The sequence below is a fragment of the Dermacentor variabilis genome, chromosome 4 (assembly GCF_050947875.1).
Source record: "Dermacentor variabilis isolate Ectoservices chromosome 4, ASM5094787v1, whole genome shotgun sequence".
NCBI lineage: Eukaryota > Metazoa > Arthropoda > Arachnida > Ixodida > Ixodidae > Dermacentor > Dermacentor variabilis.
Window position 1 is genome coordinate 1,487,413 of NC_134571.1, and position 15,862 is coordinate 1,503,274.

The following is a 15,862-nucleotide window of genomic DNA, read 5'->3' on the forward strand; positions in this document are numbered from 1 at the left end:
CACCGAAGTCCGCACTGACGCGAGTGGTTACGGAGTAGGTGCCGTCTTGGCCCAACGTCAATGAGGAGCGAACTGCATCATAACTTATGCCAGCAGGCTGCTGTCCGCATCGGTGCAAAATTACTCAATTACAAAACCTGAGTGCCTCACTTTTGTGTGGGCAGTTGCAAAATTTCACCCTCATTTATTTGGCCGACCGTTCACAGTAGTTTCCAACCACCGTGCCCTTTGCTGGCCGGCCTCTTTGAAATATCCTACAGGCAGGCTCACACAATGGGCACTGTGCGTGCCAGAGCACACCTACACGGTCGTATACAAGACAATGAGCCTATATAACGGTGCGGATTGTTTGTCTCGCTACCCTGTTGCTTTCTGTGACTCTTTGCGCACTGAATCCATTGATTGTGTCTTTTCTGTGACCCAGTTCCTTGACATCGCCAATGAACAGCGTCAGAGAGCCTACAAAGAGAGATACATTATGCAAAAAAGAGGTGAGGTGTGCAGACAGGACACAAGAGTAGAGAAGTGGACAACACGAACGCCGTGTAGAGAAGTGGACAACACAGCGTTCGTGTTGTCCACTTCTCTACTCTTGTGTCCTGTCTGCACGCCTCACCTCTTTTTTGCATAATGAATACTTACCAACTAGCTCAGCTTTCTGTTGTTCTAAAAAAAGAGAGATAATCGAGTGCCTGTAATCTCCTCCCAGCAATGTCTCCATGGGCATGTTCACCCTGAAGCATGGTACCTTATATTGACGTAATGTGTACCCTGACGATCCTGATCTTCTCCTAGTTATATCATCACACCTGCGCACTGCAGTTCATGGGCTTCGCGACACCCAATCTGCTGGCCACCTTGGTTTCACTCACACACGTCTCCGTGTGCGGTGTCGCTTCTGTTGGCCTGGCTTAGCCTGCTCAGTGTAGCGTTATGTTAGTGCCTGCGAGCTCTCTCAGTGCCGTAAGAAACCGTGTTCACTTCCTGCTGGGTATCTTCAGCCTATTGATGTTCCACTTGAGCCCATCTACTGTGTCGGTTTGGACCTTCTCAGACCCTTTCCTACGTCTGCTTTGGGAAACAAATGGGTTGCCATTGCTACCGATTACACGACGCGCTACGCAATGACACGAGCGCTGGCGACCAGCTGTGCTACAGACATGGTGGACTTTCTCCTCCGTGACATAATATTAGTACATGGTGCCCCATGTCAATTGCTGACTGACTGAGGCCATACATTCCTGTCTAAAGTCATCCACGATATCCTGCGCTGCTGCTCCCCGCAGCACAAGATAACCATGTCATACTATCCCCAGACGAATGGGCTCACCGAGTGCTTGAATTAGACCTTAACAGACATGCTTTCAAAGTACATGTCAGCTGACCGCCATGATTGGGATCTTGCACTGCAATACGTGACTTTGACTTATAATTCCTCCCGCCACAACACTGCGGGATACTCTCCCTTGTACCTTTGTTTGGACTGGAACCAATTTTAACGTTGGGCACATTTCCTCCTTCCCCTGCAACTTAGACTAGTGAATATGCAAGTGATGCCATTGCACGAGCTGATTATGCACGGCAGATAGCCCGTAGTAGACTTACTGCTTCCCAAGACAATCAGAAGCACGTTTTTACAACCAGTGACACCGCAACGAACATTTTTCCCCAGGTGCCCTTGGGCTACCTTGGGCCCCCTCCTGACGTGTGGGCCTTTCTGAAGAGCTCCTTCGTCACTACACAGGCCCACACCGCATCCTTCGACAAGTGACTGACGTCACGTACGAGATTGTGTCCGCCAGTCCCACTACATCATTTGTTCCATTCTCCAGCGACATCGTCCATGTTTTGAGACTTAAGCATTACCACCTGTCTTTGGCTGTGGGTCCCTAGTGGCGCCGGGCCGGCGCTTCTGCTGCCAGGGGTCATGCGACCTGCTACTCAAATAATGTGATGTCAAGCTTTGGATTTGGTAGGACGTGCCTACAAGCGGCCACTGACTGATCTAAGGACGACGACATGCCTTGCTGGATGTTGGCTGGCTTCCATGTTGTCCAGTGCTTGCTACCCCTCGTACATACACTTTGTAAATAGTTTCCCTACTGTGCTTCCCCGTAGCAGTATTGTCTGTTGCATCTCATCATGGGGAAACACTTATATTACCCATTTATCAACCATTCAGCATCTCCAGAATCAAGCAATAAGAATAATAACCTTCAGCTGCTTCATGTCCAGTGCACCCTCCTTACTCTGCTCACCTGGCATTTTGTCAGTTCAAAAACTAAACAGATACTTTCTTGGCATTCTTATATAGAAATATGTGAATGGAAAGCTTCTCATTCCTTTACTACACACTAATCAGTTTCATCATGTATCATCAATTCACTTTGCAAAATTAAATAACTTTCTTTTACCTAAACCCAGTCTACTTCAAACTTCTCATCAGTATCATTTTGGAATTCCTTTCCTGCAGGTAGAAAGAAGGGATCCTTTGAAATATTTAAAAAGGCTTTGTGCTCATACCTGTTAAGCTCATAAACACTTCTTAATATTCTTAGTAAGTGCTCTTACATTTACATATATATTTTATATCTGGCTTAGCTGAACGCTTTCTATAACTCAATTTTCTGCGTTTACCACTGTTCACTGAAATGTTGCTGTCTGATGTATGGTTTTATAGGACATCTCACTCTCAGTCTTGCGACTTTGACATCTCCTTCTGTATTTGTAGTATGTCACATGCAATGTATTACATGTACTTGGATAATAAAAATCCTGCAATGCAGTGCGCAGGAACTGGAAATACATGCCCGTATGGAAGAGGGGCCAAGGGATCATCAAGCAGCCCGTCTACACAGGGAATGTAGCCGAAGGTGTTGTCAATGCCATCTTTGAGGACAGCAATGAAGGCGAAACCTATCAGGCTGTTGGGTGAGCACTCCTTCTAGAGCGAGCAGCTTGTGTTTTAGCGTCCACTCAGGGGCTGGCAACTTCACGATTGTGTTACTGCTACAAGTATTCTGGTGGTGTATGACAGTGCTTTTCGTTTCTTGGAACAGATACTGAATTACCGTAGCTTCCACATGCGACAGTTTCACATTCGCCAGAATGCACAAGAGAAATGCAAAAAAAAAGTCATATTTAACATTCGGCAGTGTATTTTGTAAATAAGATGTTAATACTTGCTCTTCTCCAGCCTAAACTAATGCTCATGAGAATGTGGGACCTATTTCAGGAGCACTCTTACTTGTGCACACTTTGCTTCCATAGCATTCTCTTCAGTGCCACAGAAAATTGTCCACGAGTATAGGTCCACATTTGAGTGACTGCAATGTAAGAGAATCATCATGAGGGCCCTGCATTAAATTTTGAGTGATATTGTGTACTGGGGGGGCATCAGGATCGGCCTGCCTGAGTTGACACGCCAAACTCCAGGGTGGCGACACACTGAGTCTGATGGCAGCACTTAAATTTAGCTTGCCAGAAACATGCCCTTCTGGTGGAGGTATGCCTTGCTATAAAAGTAAGCTATATTAAAGGTTGTTGTAAGTTTTTATTTTTGGTGGTTCATTGCACAGCTGTGTGATTCCACAAGAGATCAAACATGCATGTCCGCTTTACATTCTTGTTTTGTCTGCTTTTTTATATGTCATGTAGGAATATTCAAACTGCAAGGAACTGAAAATTTTATTCCTGAAAAGCGTTCCCAACAAGCCAAAAAATATTTGAAGGTGGTGGCGCGAGCGTCTACCTATTGCTTACCACAATATTTTCAGATTTCACGACTATGTGGGCCAAATTCAATGCAAACTAAAAACATTGTGACGACAAATTTTTCTGCTCATTTTAATATGCTTCACAGTAAATTAGTTCCATGCATTTTTTATGCTGCCCATAAACTAAAAAAGTGTAAAAAAATTCCAAGCTTAGCCGAAATCAGAAAAATTTTGCAACTTTGATGCATCTTGGCGCATTTTCTATTTCACACAGAAATTTGAAAAATGTGTCAAGCATAGAATGTTCTCTTTGCAACATTTATGCAAAATATTATCTTCCCGCATGAAACATGAGAGAAGTAAAAAATAGTAAAATAAACAAGTACATGTAAAAAAACGCACTTTGAAAAAATAAAATAAAAAAAACTCTGGTTGCATTTAAAAAAAAACTTTTGGATGGAAGTTCACTTGTGTCGGGCAAAAATTTGGTGCAATAGTAGTATGCTTCCTCATTGGCTTTATTCACAAAATATAATGGGCCAAAGTCGCCCATGTTGAGTGTGCTGACTTCAGTACTTTTGCTGGTTGTCTATCAGTTTACATTGTACACAAATCTAGTTCTAATTTCGTTGCTGCTTCAAAACTTCACTCTGGCAGCTTGTTTTCAACAAAAATGTGTTGTCAGTTTTTATTTGTGTCTAGCGTGTATGGAAAGTGCTAAAACATACTGAGTTTGCAGCCTACAACCTCTGTGGGCATCACACTTACACCTCCAATATTCGCTTGTCAACAGCATGCAAGACACCGCAAGTGCATGTTGTGGCTGGCTTTGCCGAAAACCGCCTGGTGCGCACAGTAAATCACTTGTAAGCGGCACCAAGGCAAGCTAATCCGTAAGTGACGAAGCACTTCCATAATCATCAGGTGCACCATTATGGAGGTGCTACTTCACTGCCTGCTCTCCATCCCCCACGTGCAGTGGATACGGGAGCCTTCGTCGGTAACACCGTGTGCAACTCACACTGTGCCTTTCTAAAAACTTATCTGAGTCATTTCCCGGGCCATTTACTTTGTTTCCCAATACCACATGCTTTCCGCGTCTCTCACAGATAACGTCTTCCTGTCTTACCTCGACCTTCCCCTTTGCGTTTCAGCTGTCCAAAAAGGTGCAGTGCGGCATGACTGAGCCATGCCGAAGTTGCCCAATTTATGATGTTTTGTCAGCACCTTGCTGATACGCTTTCCCACGCCGAGAACAGTAGAGGTCACTGGTGGCGCCAGGTGGACACTGTCCTTTGATAACAAACGTGGCCCACACATTTTCACAGTGAAAAGCTTTAGATGGCCTTGTTCATAGAGCATGAAACCATGAGACATTCTGGAGGTTTAGACATGACAGCACCACTGGAAAAGTGACAGAAAGAGTGCTGTGCTGTTCAGCATAAACGTTTCAACTTGGTGTAGCTGATCACCACATGCGATGCATATGCGGCTCATAGCTCTGTCCGAGCATTTTGCACCGATTATTTATGCATTCACAAGAAGCCGATGGCTAAGAAAAAATAATTCTTGTTGCATAAACGTTTTGGATGTTGCCTCTCTGTGCAAGCTACTGCCAGAGACTGAGGATATTCATGACACCAACGAGGTCTACCAGCACTGCTTTACGCTCCTCAAAGAAATCCTGTCTTCATCTAGTGACACCCACGATGAAACACATGAGGCAGTCCTTCAGTAAGAAGAAGCGATTGACGACTTAAACAGGCACATCCACCTTTGTTTCACCATTGTAGCCACCATCTTCTGTTCACAAATGCAGCAGATGGTCTTACGGAAAGAGAAAACAGGCCGAGATTCAAAGCGTTATGGAGACGAAGATACGTTCAACTTTAAGCGCTGCATACGGAAGCATTGGTACACCTGAACTGTCTGTCACAGAATTTTGTCCATGTACTTAGTGGTTAAATAGCTTTGAAGCAAACGTACAAGGCTTCAAAGTCCTATCGAGAGCACCTCTGTCTCTCAACCATCGTGCCACCAGAAGTTGAAAACAAACGTGTTCAAGAGGCAATCCCAGCTGTCACAACGTACATGCTCAGAATGGCCTGAAATTGGCATGAGAAGCATGGAATTTCCTTGATTTGGATCTGTACGCAAGGTCAAGTTTAAGCCCATCGGATGTACATGCTGCGCTCGACTGCTTCCCCAAGGACGAACTTAGGTGCTCTCGGAAGAGCCCAAACAAGAAGGACATTGTGTCAGTTATCACGAACGGCCAGAGAGAGTACGTCTCAAAGCTATTTTGTGACACGTTCTATCCGCAAGACGTTCCAGATGTTCAAAGCAGCTCACCCTGAAAGTGCCATCGCCCTGTAAAAGTTTGTGGGGATGCGAGACTCTCACGCGTCCCCTGACATGTTGTTTTCCCGCATAGCTCCCGTCTCTTGTAATCCGGCTTCGCCACGTGGCTTGGTGCCCGCGGCAGTCGGTGTGGTTGAAGTGCATCGCGAGAGGTGGCACGAGTGTGGCTCTGCTAACACCACCTAACAGCGGGGTTACTTGGGCACGGAAAGGAGAAGGCTCTTCCTCTTTGGCTTGGGGTCGGCATGCGGTGCAGACGTTCCGCGCCTGTGCCGATCCACGCTTCTGCAAGACCGTCTCATGAGGCCTCATTCGAATGCACCACCATTCGCGTGACTGCACGCACGAACGACCAGGCGTTGGTGTCCAGCATTGGGCAAACATATTCGCTCATTATCCGGTCGCGGTGAGTCGGACTTTCGTGATTTGTCGCGCGCCCATCAGTATGTTTTGTGAATAGCAACTCGGCTAGCAGGCATTGATCTATGAAAGGTGCAATGAATGCCCTTGCGATTGTTTGCCCTACTGTGTTGTCATTCCTTTGTCCCAAGAGCATGGGTGAGAACCCAAGTTTTACAGCCTGTGTCCAAAATGGATGCTGCTCGCACCACAACAAGAGGTTTGCATTTGTTGCGCTAATGCCAGTCGTTGTGCCTCCGCATTTGAGAACTTAACTGGCATGGAAATCTCATTAGAAGGCATGAAAGCATTGTGCCTTTGCGGTTCCCCAACCACAGATTGTATGTTAGGTGAATGCGAGCACTGCCCATGGAGTGAAGGCCTCACTCTGGCCAGCGTGGGAATGGTCGCCGAGGACAAGGTCATATTTGCTGTTTGGGGAAGCGGTGACTTGATTAAGAAGATATCTCGAACTCTTTTTGTGAAAGAGCTTCGCAAATGGATGACAAAATGAATTCCTCACGAGTACATGTGCCTCACTCAAGCTGCGGCTACTCATGAGGCAATGAGGTGCAGGCAGCACGGAAACAATGTTCTGCATTTTGATTTTGTGGAAAACCGGACTGTCCTTCTCTCAAATGAAATACAATCATACCATTGGCACAAGAAACAAATCTCCATTTTCACCTGTGTCGCCACAGCAAGGAAACCGACTCACAGCTTTGCTGTCATAAGCGACGACATGCATCACAATGCAGTGCACGCCTGTTATGCCCTAGGCAGAGTGCACAACATGTTAGATTAAAAAGCACCCATCTACTGTCACATAACATATGCCAGCGATGGTGCAACAAACCATAGCTGACTTTTGCATTTTCTTTTTTTTAAAGGGAGTAAATATTAACAAACCGGAACAAGTCATTGTGGCACTAAAGCCAGCACGCTGGGCCGCTTTGGCCCGTTATATTTTGTGAATAAAGCAAATGAGGAAACATATTGTTGCAACGTCAAAACAGGGGTTGTAGAGCAGAAGGCACAGCAGCAGGTTGCCGTTTTAATTATGAGCGCAACCGCAACCAACCGCAACAAGAAGGACTTACACTTGAGGAATGAATGCGAAAGGAAGCGTGCCGCCGCTTCTTTGAAGGAGCTTGAATTCAAAAAACAGTGTTGGCTGAAGCCAAGATGCAGGTTTCCCTCTATCCAATCTAAAATAAACTATTTAAAGCAGTGAAACGCAACACTGAGGCATTGTGCACGGCCTGAGAGTATGTCAGGGCACATTGTTCTCTTGGTAACAGCGCAAAGGGACACGGACAAAAGGAAGAAACATGACAACACGGGCACCTGTGTTTTTGTGTTTCTTCCTTTTCTCTGTGTCCCCTTTGCACTATTATCAAGAGTATGATGAATCCTAACCAACTCGCCCAGCTTGCTATCTTGCGTCAGCACATGTCAGGACAGTTGAGGTTGACGTACCAGCTGTTGAGAGAGAATCTCACTTGTGGCAAAGTTTGGCCTTATGCCAGTGAGCCTACTATTAGTTAGAAATAGCTCATGTTCAAAAATATTGGTTTCTGAGTGCCTATCCATTTTATTCGTATTTGAGAATGTTAGACTTGGTTTGCAATGGGTTTTACCACTTTTCTCTCAGATATTTTATTCACTGTGCATTTTACTAACCCCTTCCTTCTGTTTTCCTTTTGAATAAAATAAACACTACTCCTTATTATTCAAACTGGACTAAGTCATTTTTTTTTAAATTTTTTAACGTGCTTACTAGAGAGTGAAAGCATTGGGCGACATGGTGTCAGCCTATCTTGACATTAAACAAGGTTCTGTGTCCCTCGGGGAATATTGCAACGGCAAGCAAGGAAAACCTGGAAGACTCAGGGAATTTTGAGATGTCAACTTGGTAGACACCCTGTTTCTTTTACTTTCACAACATTTAATTTGTGCAGCAAAAGATGATGCTTGCCTCGCGGTTGGAAAGAAACGCTCTTCAGTAATTGTATGTGCGCTCACCACAACCTGCGAGTTCGAGTTCCTCCAATATTGCGTCGTGACAGACGTCGAAGGCTCCTTTGAGGTCTAGTGCTAGGACTAGTCTCTCGTCGCCGTATGGTATATTAGTTAGAATTTCGTCTATAAGTAGGAGGAACGCCTCCTGGCGATATAAACCCGTGCGAAATCCTATCATGGAGTCCGGGAACCGGCTCCGCTCTTCTAGGTATCGCTGCAATCTGCTATGGATAACGCTTTCATAGAGCTTATCCAGGCAGGACGTGAGCGACACCGGCCGTATTGTATCAGTCGAGGGATTCTTTTTTGGTTTGGGGATCATGATTATTTTAGCCAATTTCCACTCTTGGGGCAAGTCTCCCTTGGCCCAGCATTCGCTATTGAAAATCTTTGTTCTTTTCGCTAGGGCTACCGAATCCATGTTTCAAATCATTGCATTTGTGATCGAGTCTGGGCCCGGTGCCGAGTTTTTAACTGCGGATTGTGCCGCCTCATACACTTTCGCGTACGTTATTTCTTCGTCTAATTTATGGTTCGCCTCCCCCATGTATTGTCTCCTTGCGTACGACGATCCCGTGGCAGGTGAGGGTCCTGTGTACTTCTTCTGAAGAGCATGGACTAGATCTTGGTCTGTACCCTCGAAGTTGTCTGTTTTAATTTGGAGCTTCTTGTTATTCTCAGTACGTGTGCTCATCGGGTCTAGCATGCTTCGTAGTATTCGCCACGTACTGGTCGTTCCCAGAGTTCCTGATACGGTTCTGCAGAATGTTGCCCACTCATTTTTAGCGAGCTCGTTGGCGTGGCCTTGGGCTTGCTCTGCCAAGAGAGCGATGCATCGTCTCAGGTGTTTGCTTAGACGTTGTCTTTTCCACCTCTTGGCCAGTTTCCGCCTCTCTTCCCATAGGCTGACCAGGTGAGAGTCTATCACCGGCACCTCCGCTGTACGTTCAGTGACTTTAGTGGTGTCGCCGTGTGCTCGTTGAAGGAATTCAGTCCATTCTCGCATGTTGGTCGGGGCTGTATCCTACTCCTCCAGCTCTTTCTGGAGTTCTCTATAACAAGGCCAGTCAGTTAATTTAGTCATTCCTATTGTTCTCCGTATGTTGGGCATGGAGAGCACTACTCTGATTATGTCGTGATCGCTTCCCAGGTTTTCGTCAAAGGAAACCCATTGTGCGTCTCTGATGTTAATTGTAAAGGCATGGTCGGGCGCCGTGTCTCTGCTGATGCTGTTACCCGTGCGCGTCGGTTTGCCGATCTGATTGATTGCCCGTAAGCCCAAGGCCGTTGCAGTGCGCTCGAGTAGGAACCCTTTGGGCAACGTTTTTGCGTATCCCATAGCATGTGGGGTGCATTAAAGTCACCCACTATCACCGCCTTATCCCTGGTGCCCGCTAAATCTTTTGTTGCTGAGAGAATGTGGGGTAGGTCGTCCCCTTTACTTTTGGGAGGACTGTACAGATTTGTGATTAGTGTGTGTGCCTTACTACGTTTCTTTGGCATCACACTGATAACTATGGAATTAGTCTCTCCCTCAGTTTGCGGAAGTGTTAATAATTGAGCGTTTATCGACTTGCTCACCAGCGTGGCGACCTTCGAATATTGAGGACCGCTCAGAGTGTAGTATCCCTGCAGTTTGGCCAGCTTGGCCCTGACCTCCTGCAGACATATCACGTCAGGAGTGATTCCGGAGCTCATGATAAACTGGTGGAACGGCAGTTCTGGAGTAGGAGCGGCAGTTCCATTGCCATATCTCTAATTGTTCTGAATTTTGTATTCGTTGTGATTTCTTAGCGTGATTAGCCATATTTCCCACTCTTATTTTAAGCCCGCGACGTTTCCGTGTCCGAGCCCTCGGATTCTGTTACGCAGTGGCACAGTAAAATAGAAGATTTCATTTTTTGAAGCGAGGAAGAGGCTTTCACTCTAACCTCAAATAAGCTATGCCAATGTGGCGTGGCAGGGGGCGAAACCACATCGGTCTCAGGAGTCTACAGGGGTCACAGTCAGTGGTCCCGTAGAAACTCCATCCACCCCCTTGGTGGTAGCAGCCAGTATTGCTCCACCATCATCTAAGATGGCCCTGCAGACAGCTGTTCGGCAGGTCCCAAGACTAAACTGAACGTTAAGGCCCGAGACGAGTGTCCCGGCGCCTGGCTCTCGATCATCCAGTGCCTCACTGAAGGCGACGGAGGTCGACCCCAAAACCGTGGCGTCATCGACACAAAAGGAATGGCGTTCTTTTGAGTGCTCTAAGAAGGACAAGCTCCTTGTAACTGCGGTGAAAAAGTGGCAGGTAACCTGAATGGTTACCATCCATCAAACGGGGATTGTTCCCTAATGCATGTCATCTTTAACTTTTACGTTCACACATGTCAGTGCATTTTTCATTTTATAACCGTGACTTTCATTGTACCCTGGTATTGTAGAGGTCTCGTACACAATATAGGTGACATCAGACATCAACATCTTTTCACCAGTTGGTGTGGCTTCAAGAAATGAATCTCCATCCAAAAAATAGTCAAATTCTCAAAGGTTTCACCATTTTCCAAAGGGCAACATAACAGACTGGTGTACTAGTTGGTATTGCATGTTAATAGTTCTTAGTGCAGATAAACACAAGACACGAGAGAAGGCACACAGGACACCGCACTACTAACAACTGAGTAGTTAGTAGCGCTGTGTCTATGTGCCTTCTCTCGTGTCGTTAATTTCTTTGCGATAAAAACTATTAACATGTCTGACGGGACTGCAAATATTCCAGCTGCTTCTTAGGAAAAGTCGCTACAGTCGTGCAGGGAGGCACTCCTACCTGAAATGTCCAATTGAATACATCTTTCGAGGCCGTAGCCATCAGCATTCTGTCTCACAAAACCATCACCATTTGTTCACTGTATATTCCATCCCATACCCATTTTACTACTAAACACTTAGAATATTTAACAGATCAATTCCTGGAGCCATTTTTTTAGTAGGAGATATTAATGCTCATTGTACTCTCTGGGGCAGTGTCAAAACTGACAAAAGAGGGCAGCTCATTGAAGATTTTTTTCTGTCCAATGATATCTGCTTTCTAAAGTCAGGCACACCGACCTACTTTTCACCGACTTCCTGCATTTTTAGTTGTTTAGATTTAGCTTTTTGCTCACCATCTCTTTCTAATGATTTTAAATGGGAAGCCCTCTGGATGTCATATGGTAGTGACCACTTACCCGCAGTCATCAAACTCTTATCATCACCACCAACGTTAGGCACTAGGCCAGGCCGGTGGAAATCACAGCTCGCTGACTGGCCAGTTTTTATGAAGAACACGAAATTGGAAGTTGTCTTTTTGCCAGAACTAAGCATTCACAAAATTTAAAAAAAATTCACTGAGGTCATAATCTGAGCGGAAAAAAAGGCTATACCCCAGTCTATACCAGTATTGTGCGCAAAAATCTAAATCCCTTGTCAAGTATGTTCTTTATTTCGGGAAATCCTTGGTGCATGCACACACGCGCAGTCTGCATTCCGTCCCGCTGCACCGCATGCAGCTTGCTCCGCCAATTTCTTCACTCTTTCAGTTCGTTGTCGCGTGCTCCCCAAATGCCGACCATGCACACACGCCTTCCATGTTCTGGCTGCCCGCCACACACCATTGCCTGCTGACTCATGCCTGCTACTGTACACAGTTGCCTATCGTCTCGTGCCTGCGACTCTACGCCACCTGGCGTCGGCCCGGTACCCTCACACCCTGGTGGACAAACGAGAAACGAGTGTACTGAAGCTAAAAAAAGAACAAAATACGGCCTGGGGAATCCTACTGAGATACCCCACCTATAGCAACCTTTTACACTTCAGACAGACCAAAGTCAAAGCATGATTTGTTTGAAGACAGGCAGAGAAATCATCATGGCAAAAATACAAATATTCAATTAATATTGTGGTCAAATCAAAACGAATGTGGAACCAAGTGAGGAAATTTAAAGGAGAGTACTCATTTTCATTTCATTTATTTCATTTATTTTTCCCTTAAAGGCCCGAAGGCATTACATAAGGGGGGAGCAAAATCAAGGTCAAAGAGAAAGAATAAATTGACAAAAGAGAACAATAACAAAAAAAAGAGTATATTTACTCATCATACACTATACCACCACTTACATGTCCAGGCACATAAACGACTCTAAAAGAACAGGCCAACTTATTAGGCAAAAGCTTTTACACCATCTCAAGCTCAGCAAACTACTCAAATATACATTCTTAAAATAGAAAGAGTTGGCGGAGAAACAGAGACTGCGCACAACCGGTGCTTCAAATGAACTGTATAATAATCCTCTCACAATACAGGAATTGAACAGAGTTCTTTCTGCCGGTAAAAAAATGGCAACAGGTCTTGACCTTGTCCACTACACAGTTCTGGCACACCTATCTCAAGCATTGGTACAGGCACTTCTTAAACTTTTCAATAAGATATGGGAGTCTGGGGTAATGCCTACAGATTGGAAAAATGAAGTAGTAGTGCCTTTTCTAAATCTGATAAACCTGCAACATCCCCAAGCAGCTACAGGCCCATTGCAATAACAAGTTGTCTAGCCAAATCATATAAGAGCATTATAAACATAAGACTCACATTCATCCTTGAATCAAGAAGCCTAATAGACACACACCAGTGCGGATACAAAAAAGGGGTGCTCCATCACTGACCATCTTGTCTGACTGGAACATGAAATATGTGACATGTTTCTACAGAAACAACACTGTCTCGCAATTTTCTTCAATTTAGAAAAACCGTGTGATACCATGTTGCGATATGAAATTTTATGAGGCCTGGCTGACTTGAGAATTCATGGCAGAATGCTAAACTGCCTGTCTGATTTTATGTCAAACAGAACATTTCAGCTACGTCTTGGCACAATACTTTTACACACCTTTACACAAGAAAATGGCATTCCACAACATTGCATTCTCAGCACAACATTTTTCATAGTCTAAATGAACTCTATTAATAAAATGATCCCATCCTCTGTTATGTACTTAGTATATGTCAGTGATTTGCAAGTGGCTTGACGCACCTCAAATCTATCCACCTGCGAAAGGCAACTACAAATAACAATAAATAATCTCACACAATGGGCTGACAAATATGGTTTCCATTTTTCAACCCACAAAACTGTTACAGTTCTGTTTTTCCAGAAGCGAGGGTTACACTGCAATCCAGTTCTGACATTGGATGGTAGAACGCTGCCGGTCAAAAAGAACTACAAATTTTAGGCATAACTTCTGGCATAAAACCGAGCTCCCTGGCCCACATTAACACAACAAAAATTAAGGCAAATAAAGCACTAAATGTTCCCAAGGTATATTGCACCAGCACTGGGGATCTGACCGAACAGGCCTACTACGTATTTACTGGTCCCTTGTGCGCAGCATCCTGGACTATATTGGTGTAGTTTATGGTGCAGCTAGGCAATCTTATATTAAACGACTTGATCTAATTCATGATCTCGGCCTGCGACTGGCAAGCAGTGCCTACAGAAAATCGCCTGTCCGCAGTTTATACGTTGACTGCAGTGAGCCTTTCATACAGCACCTAAGAGCACTACTTACACTTTATATGTACTGAGAATTCGGTCATCACCACAACATATATGCTACAATATCATAAAACAATGCAGATCATGGGTACACTACACAAATAAACCGAACACGATTCAGCCACTTATCTTACAATACGAAGAATACTGTCAGACTTACAATATTCCTCATGAGGTCCTGCAGGTTGCTGAGAGGCCACAAGGACTAGCCCCATGGTGCAATTTTGCACAGCTGTATGACTGAACACTAACACATCTAAAGAAAAAAGACACCCCACAAAAACCTATCATGCAAAGGTTCGCTGTTCAAGACAAATATGAAAAATCATGGAGAATTTTACAGATGGTTATAAAACACAAGAATACGTGGGTGTTAGAACTGTAACGAAAAATTGGGAAAATAGCATTCGGATAAATAATTTTGCTTCAGTCTTTACTGCCAAAATTTATCCGATATGGACGGCAGTAAAAGAAAATTGCCACCAACAAGCAGATGAATGCTATCATTTAAACTGTCTAGTTAAGTGCACTCAGAGCTCTAAACTTAACTCCGTGTGTGAACCTCTGCTTGGCGATATCCTAAACATGGTGGTCATTATAAATACGGAAGAACCAAACAATTCTGCTGGGTCCCAAGCCATGTTGGGAAGCCAGGGAATGAAGCGGCAGGTAGATGTGTGTCCATGGCAGTGCACAAAGACATAATGCACACAACACTTCCATACAAAGACAATGCCCGAGCGATTCGTAAGGCCCTGGCATCAAAGTGGCAACTAGAATGGGAGTCTTGCATAAATAACAATTTACATGCAACAAAACCCCTGCTTGGCAAGTGGAAGTCGTGCAGTCATCAGCAATGCTTCTCTGAGGTGATCCTATGTCGACTTCGAATTCGGCATACACATCTGAGACACAATTTTCTACTTCGAAAAGAAAACCTGCCAACTTGCGAGAAGTGCCATGAACCGCTTACAATAATGCACATTATTATGACATGTCCACATATTGAAATACAGAGACGGAGGCTTTTACAGAATCTATAACTTACACATACCTATATACCCCGCCTCAGTATTGGGAGATGATCCGCTAGTGCCTTTCACTCACTAGTTAAACATTTTAGATAAAATCAAATGTTAAGGCAGCAAAAGCTGCCTTAACATTTGATTTCTTAGTATCTTGTGGCTGGCGCAGCACGGCCTTAGTCGCTTTTGTGCCATTAAACCCGAATTAACTAACTAACTATATTCACCGGTGGTGAGTCCGCAATGTTTGGCATGATACGCTAGTGTGGCCCGCAACCTCCTGGCACTTGATGCTTGGCTGATGTGGACATGGCCACACAGGAAGCTGAACACTGGTCCTGGCTGCCAACAGCAGTGCCTCACTGCACCTTGACATAGAGTGGAACGACTCGGGTGGCACTGAGGCGAGACCTAGACCAGCATGCCAAGGTCTTTGTCAGTGCTGCCAAGACATAGCGCTGACATGTCTGATCTCCTTGTGTTCCAAAACCTGTCTGCCTTGCCATTCGCACTGCCACATCTTTTTGCACCCGCACTTCGCTTAGGTGCTGTGCTTCTTTTCATCATTTTTGTCTCTGAGGGATCATTTCTTTTGTCTGCTTGCCTATTTTGTCAATCCTGACAGCAGTCGTAGAATACATCTTCATGGGCACGCAGTGCAGTTCTTGATCTGCAACATTTTCTATGAAAGAATTATTTTGTGGACTTCAACTACAACCTGTGGGGATCAAAAGTTTATGTACTATGTTTTGGTCGTGAGCACAAG

The 15,862-nt window shown here is 44.9% G+C and overlaps 1 protein-coding gene across 2 annotated transcripts in view; it reads left to right on the forward strand.

Moving 5' to 3' along the window:
- ND-39 (NADH:ubiquinone oxidoreductase subunit 39) overlaps positions 1-15,862 on the forward strand; it is an 81,698-nt gene that overhangs the window by 53,757 nt on the left and 12,079 nt on the right. For both annotated transcript variants that reach the window (XM_075687944.1, XM_075687945.1), the window contains exon 7: positions 2,787-2,931. In XM_075687944.1, coding sequence (XP_075544059.1) covers positions 2,787-2,931 — 145 coding nt within the window. The remainder of the gene's footprint in view (positions 1-2,786; positions 2,932-15,862) is intronic.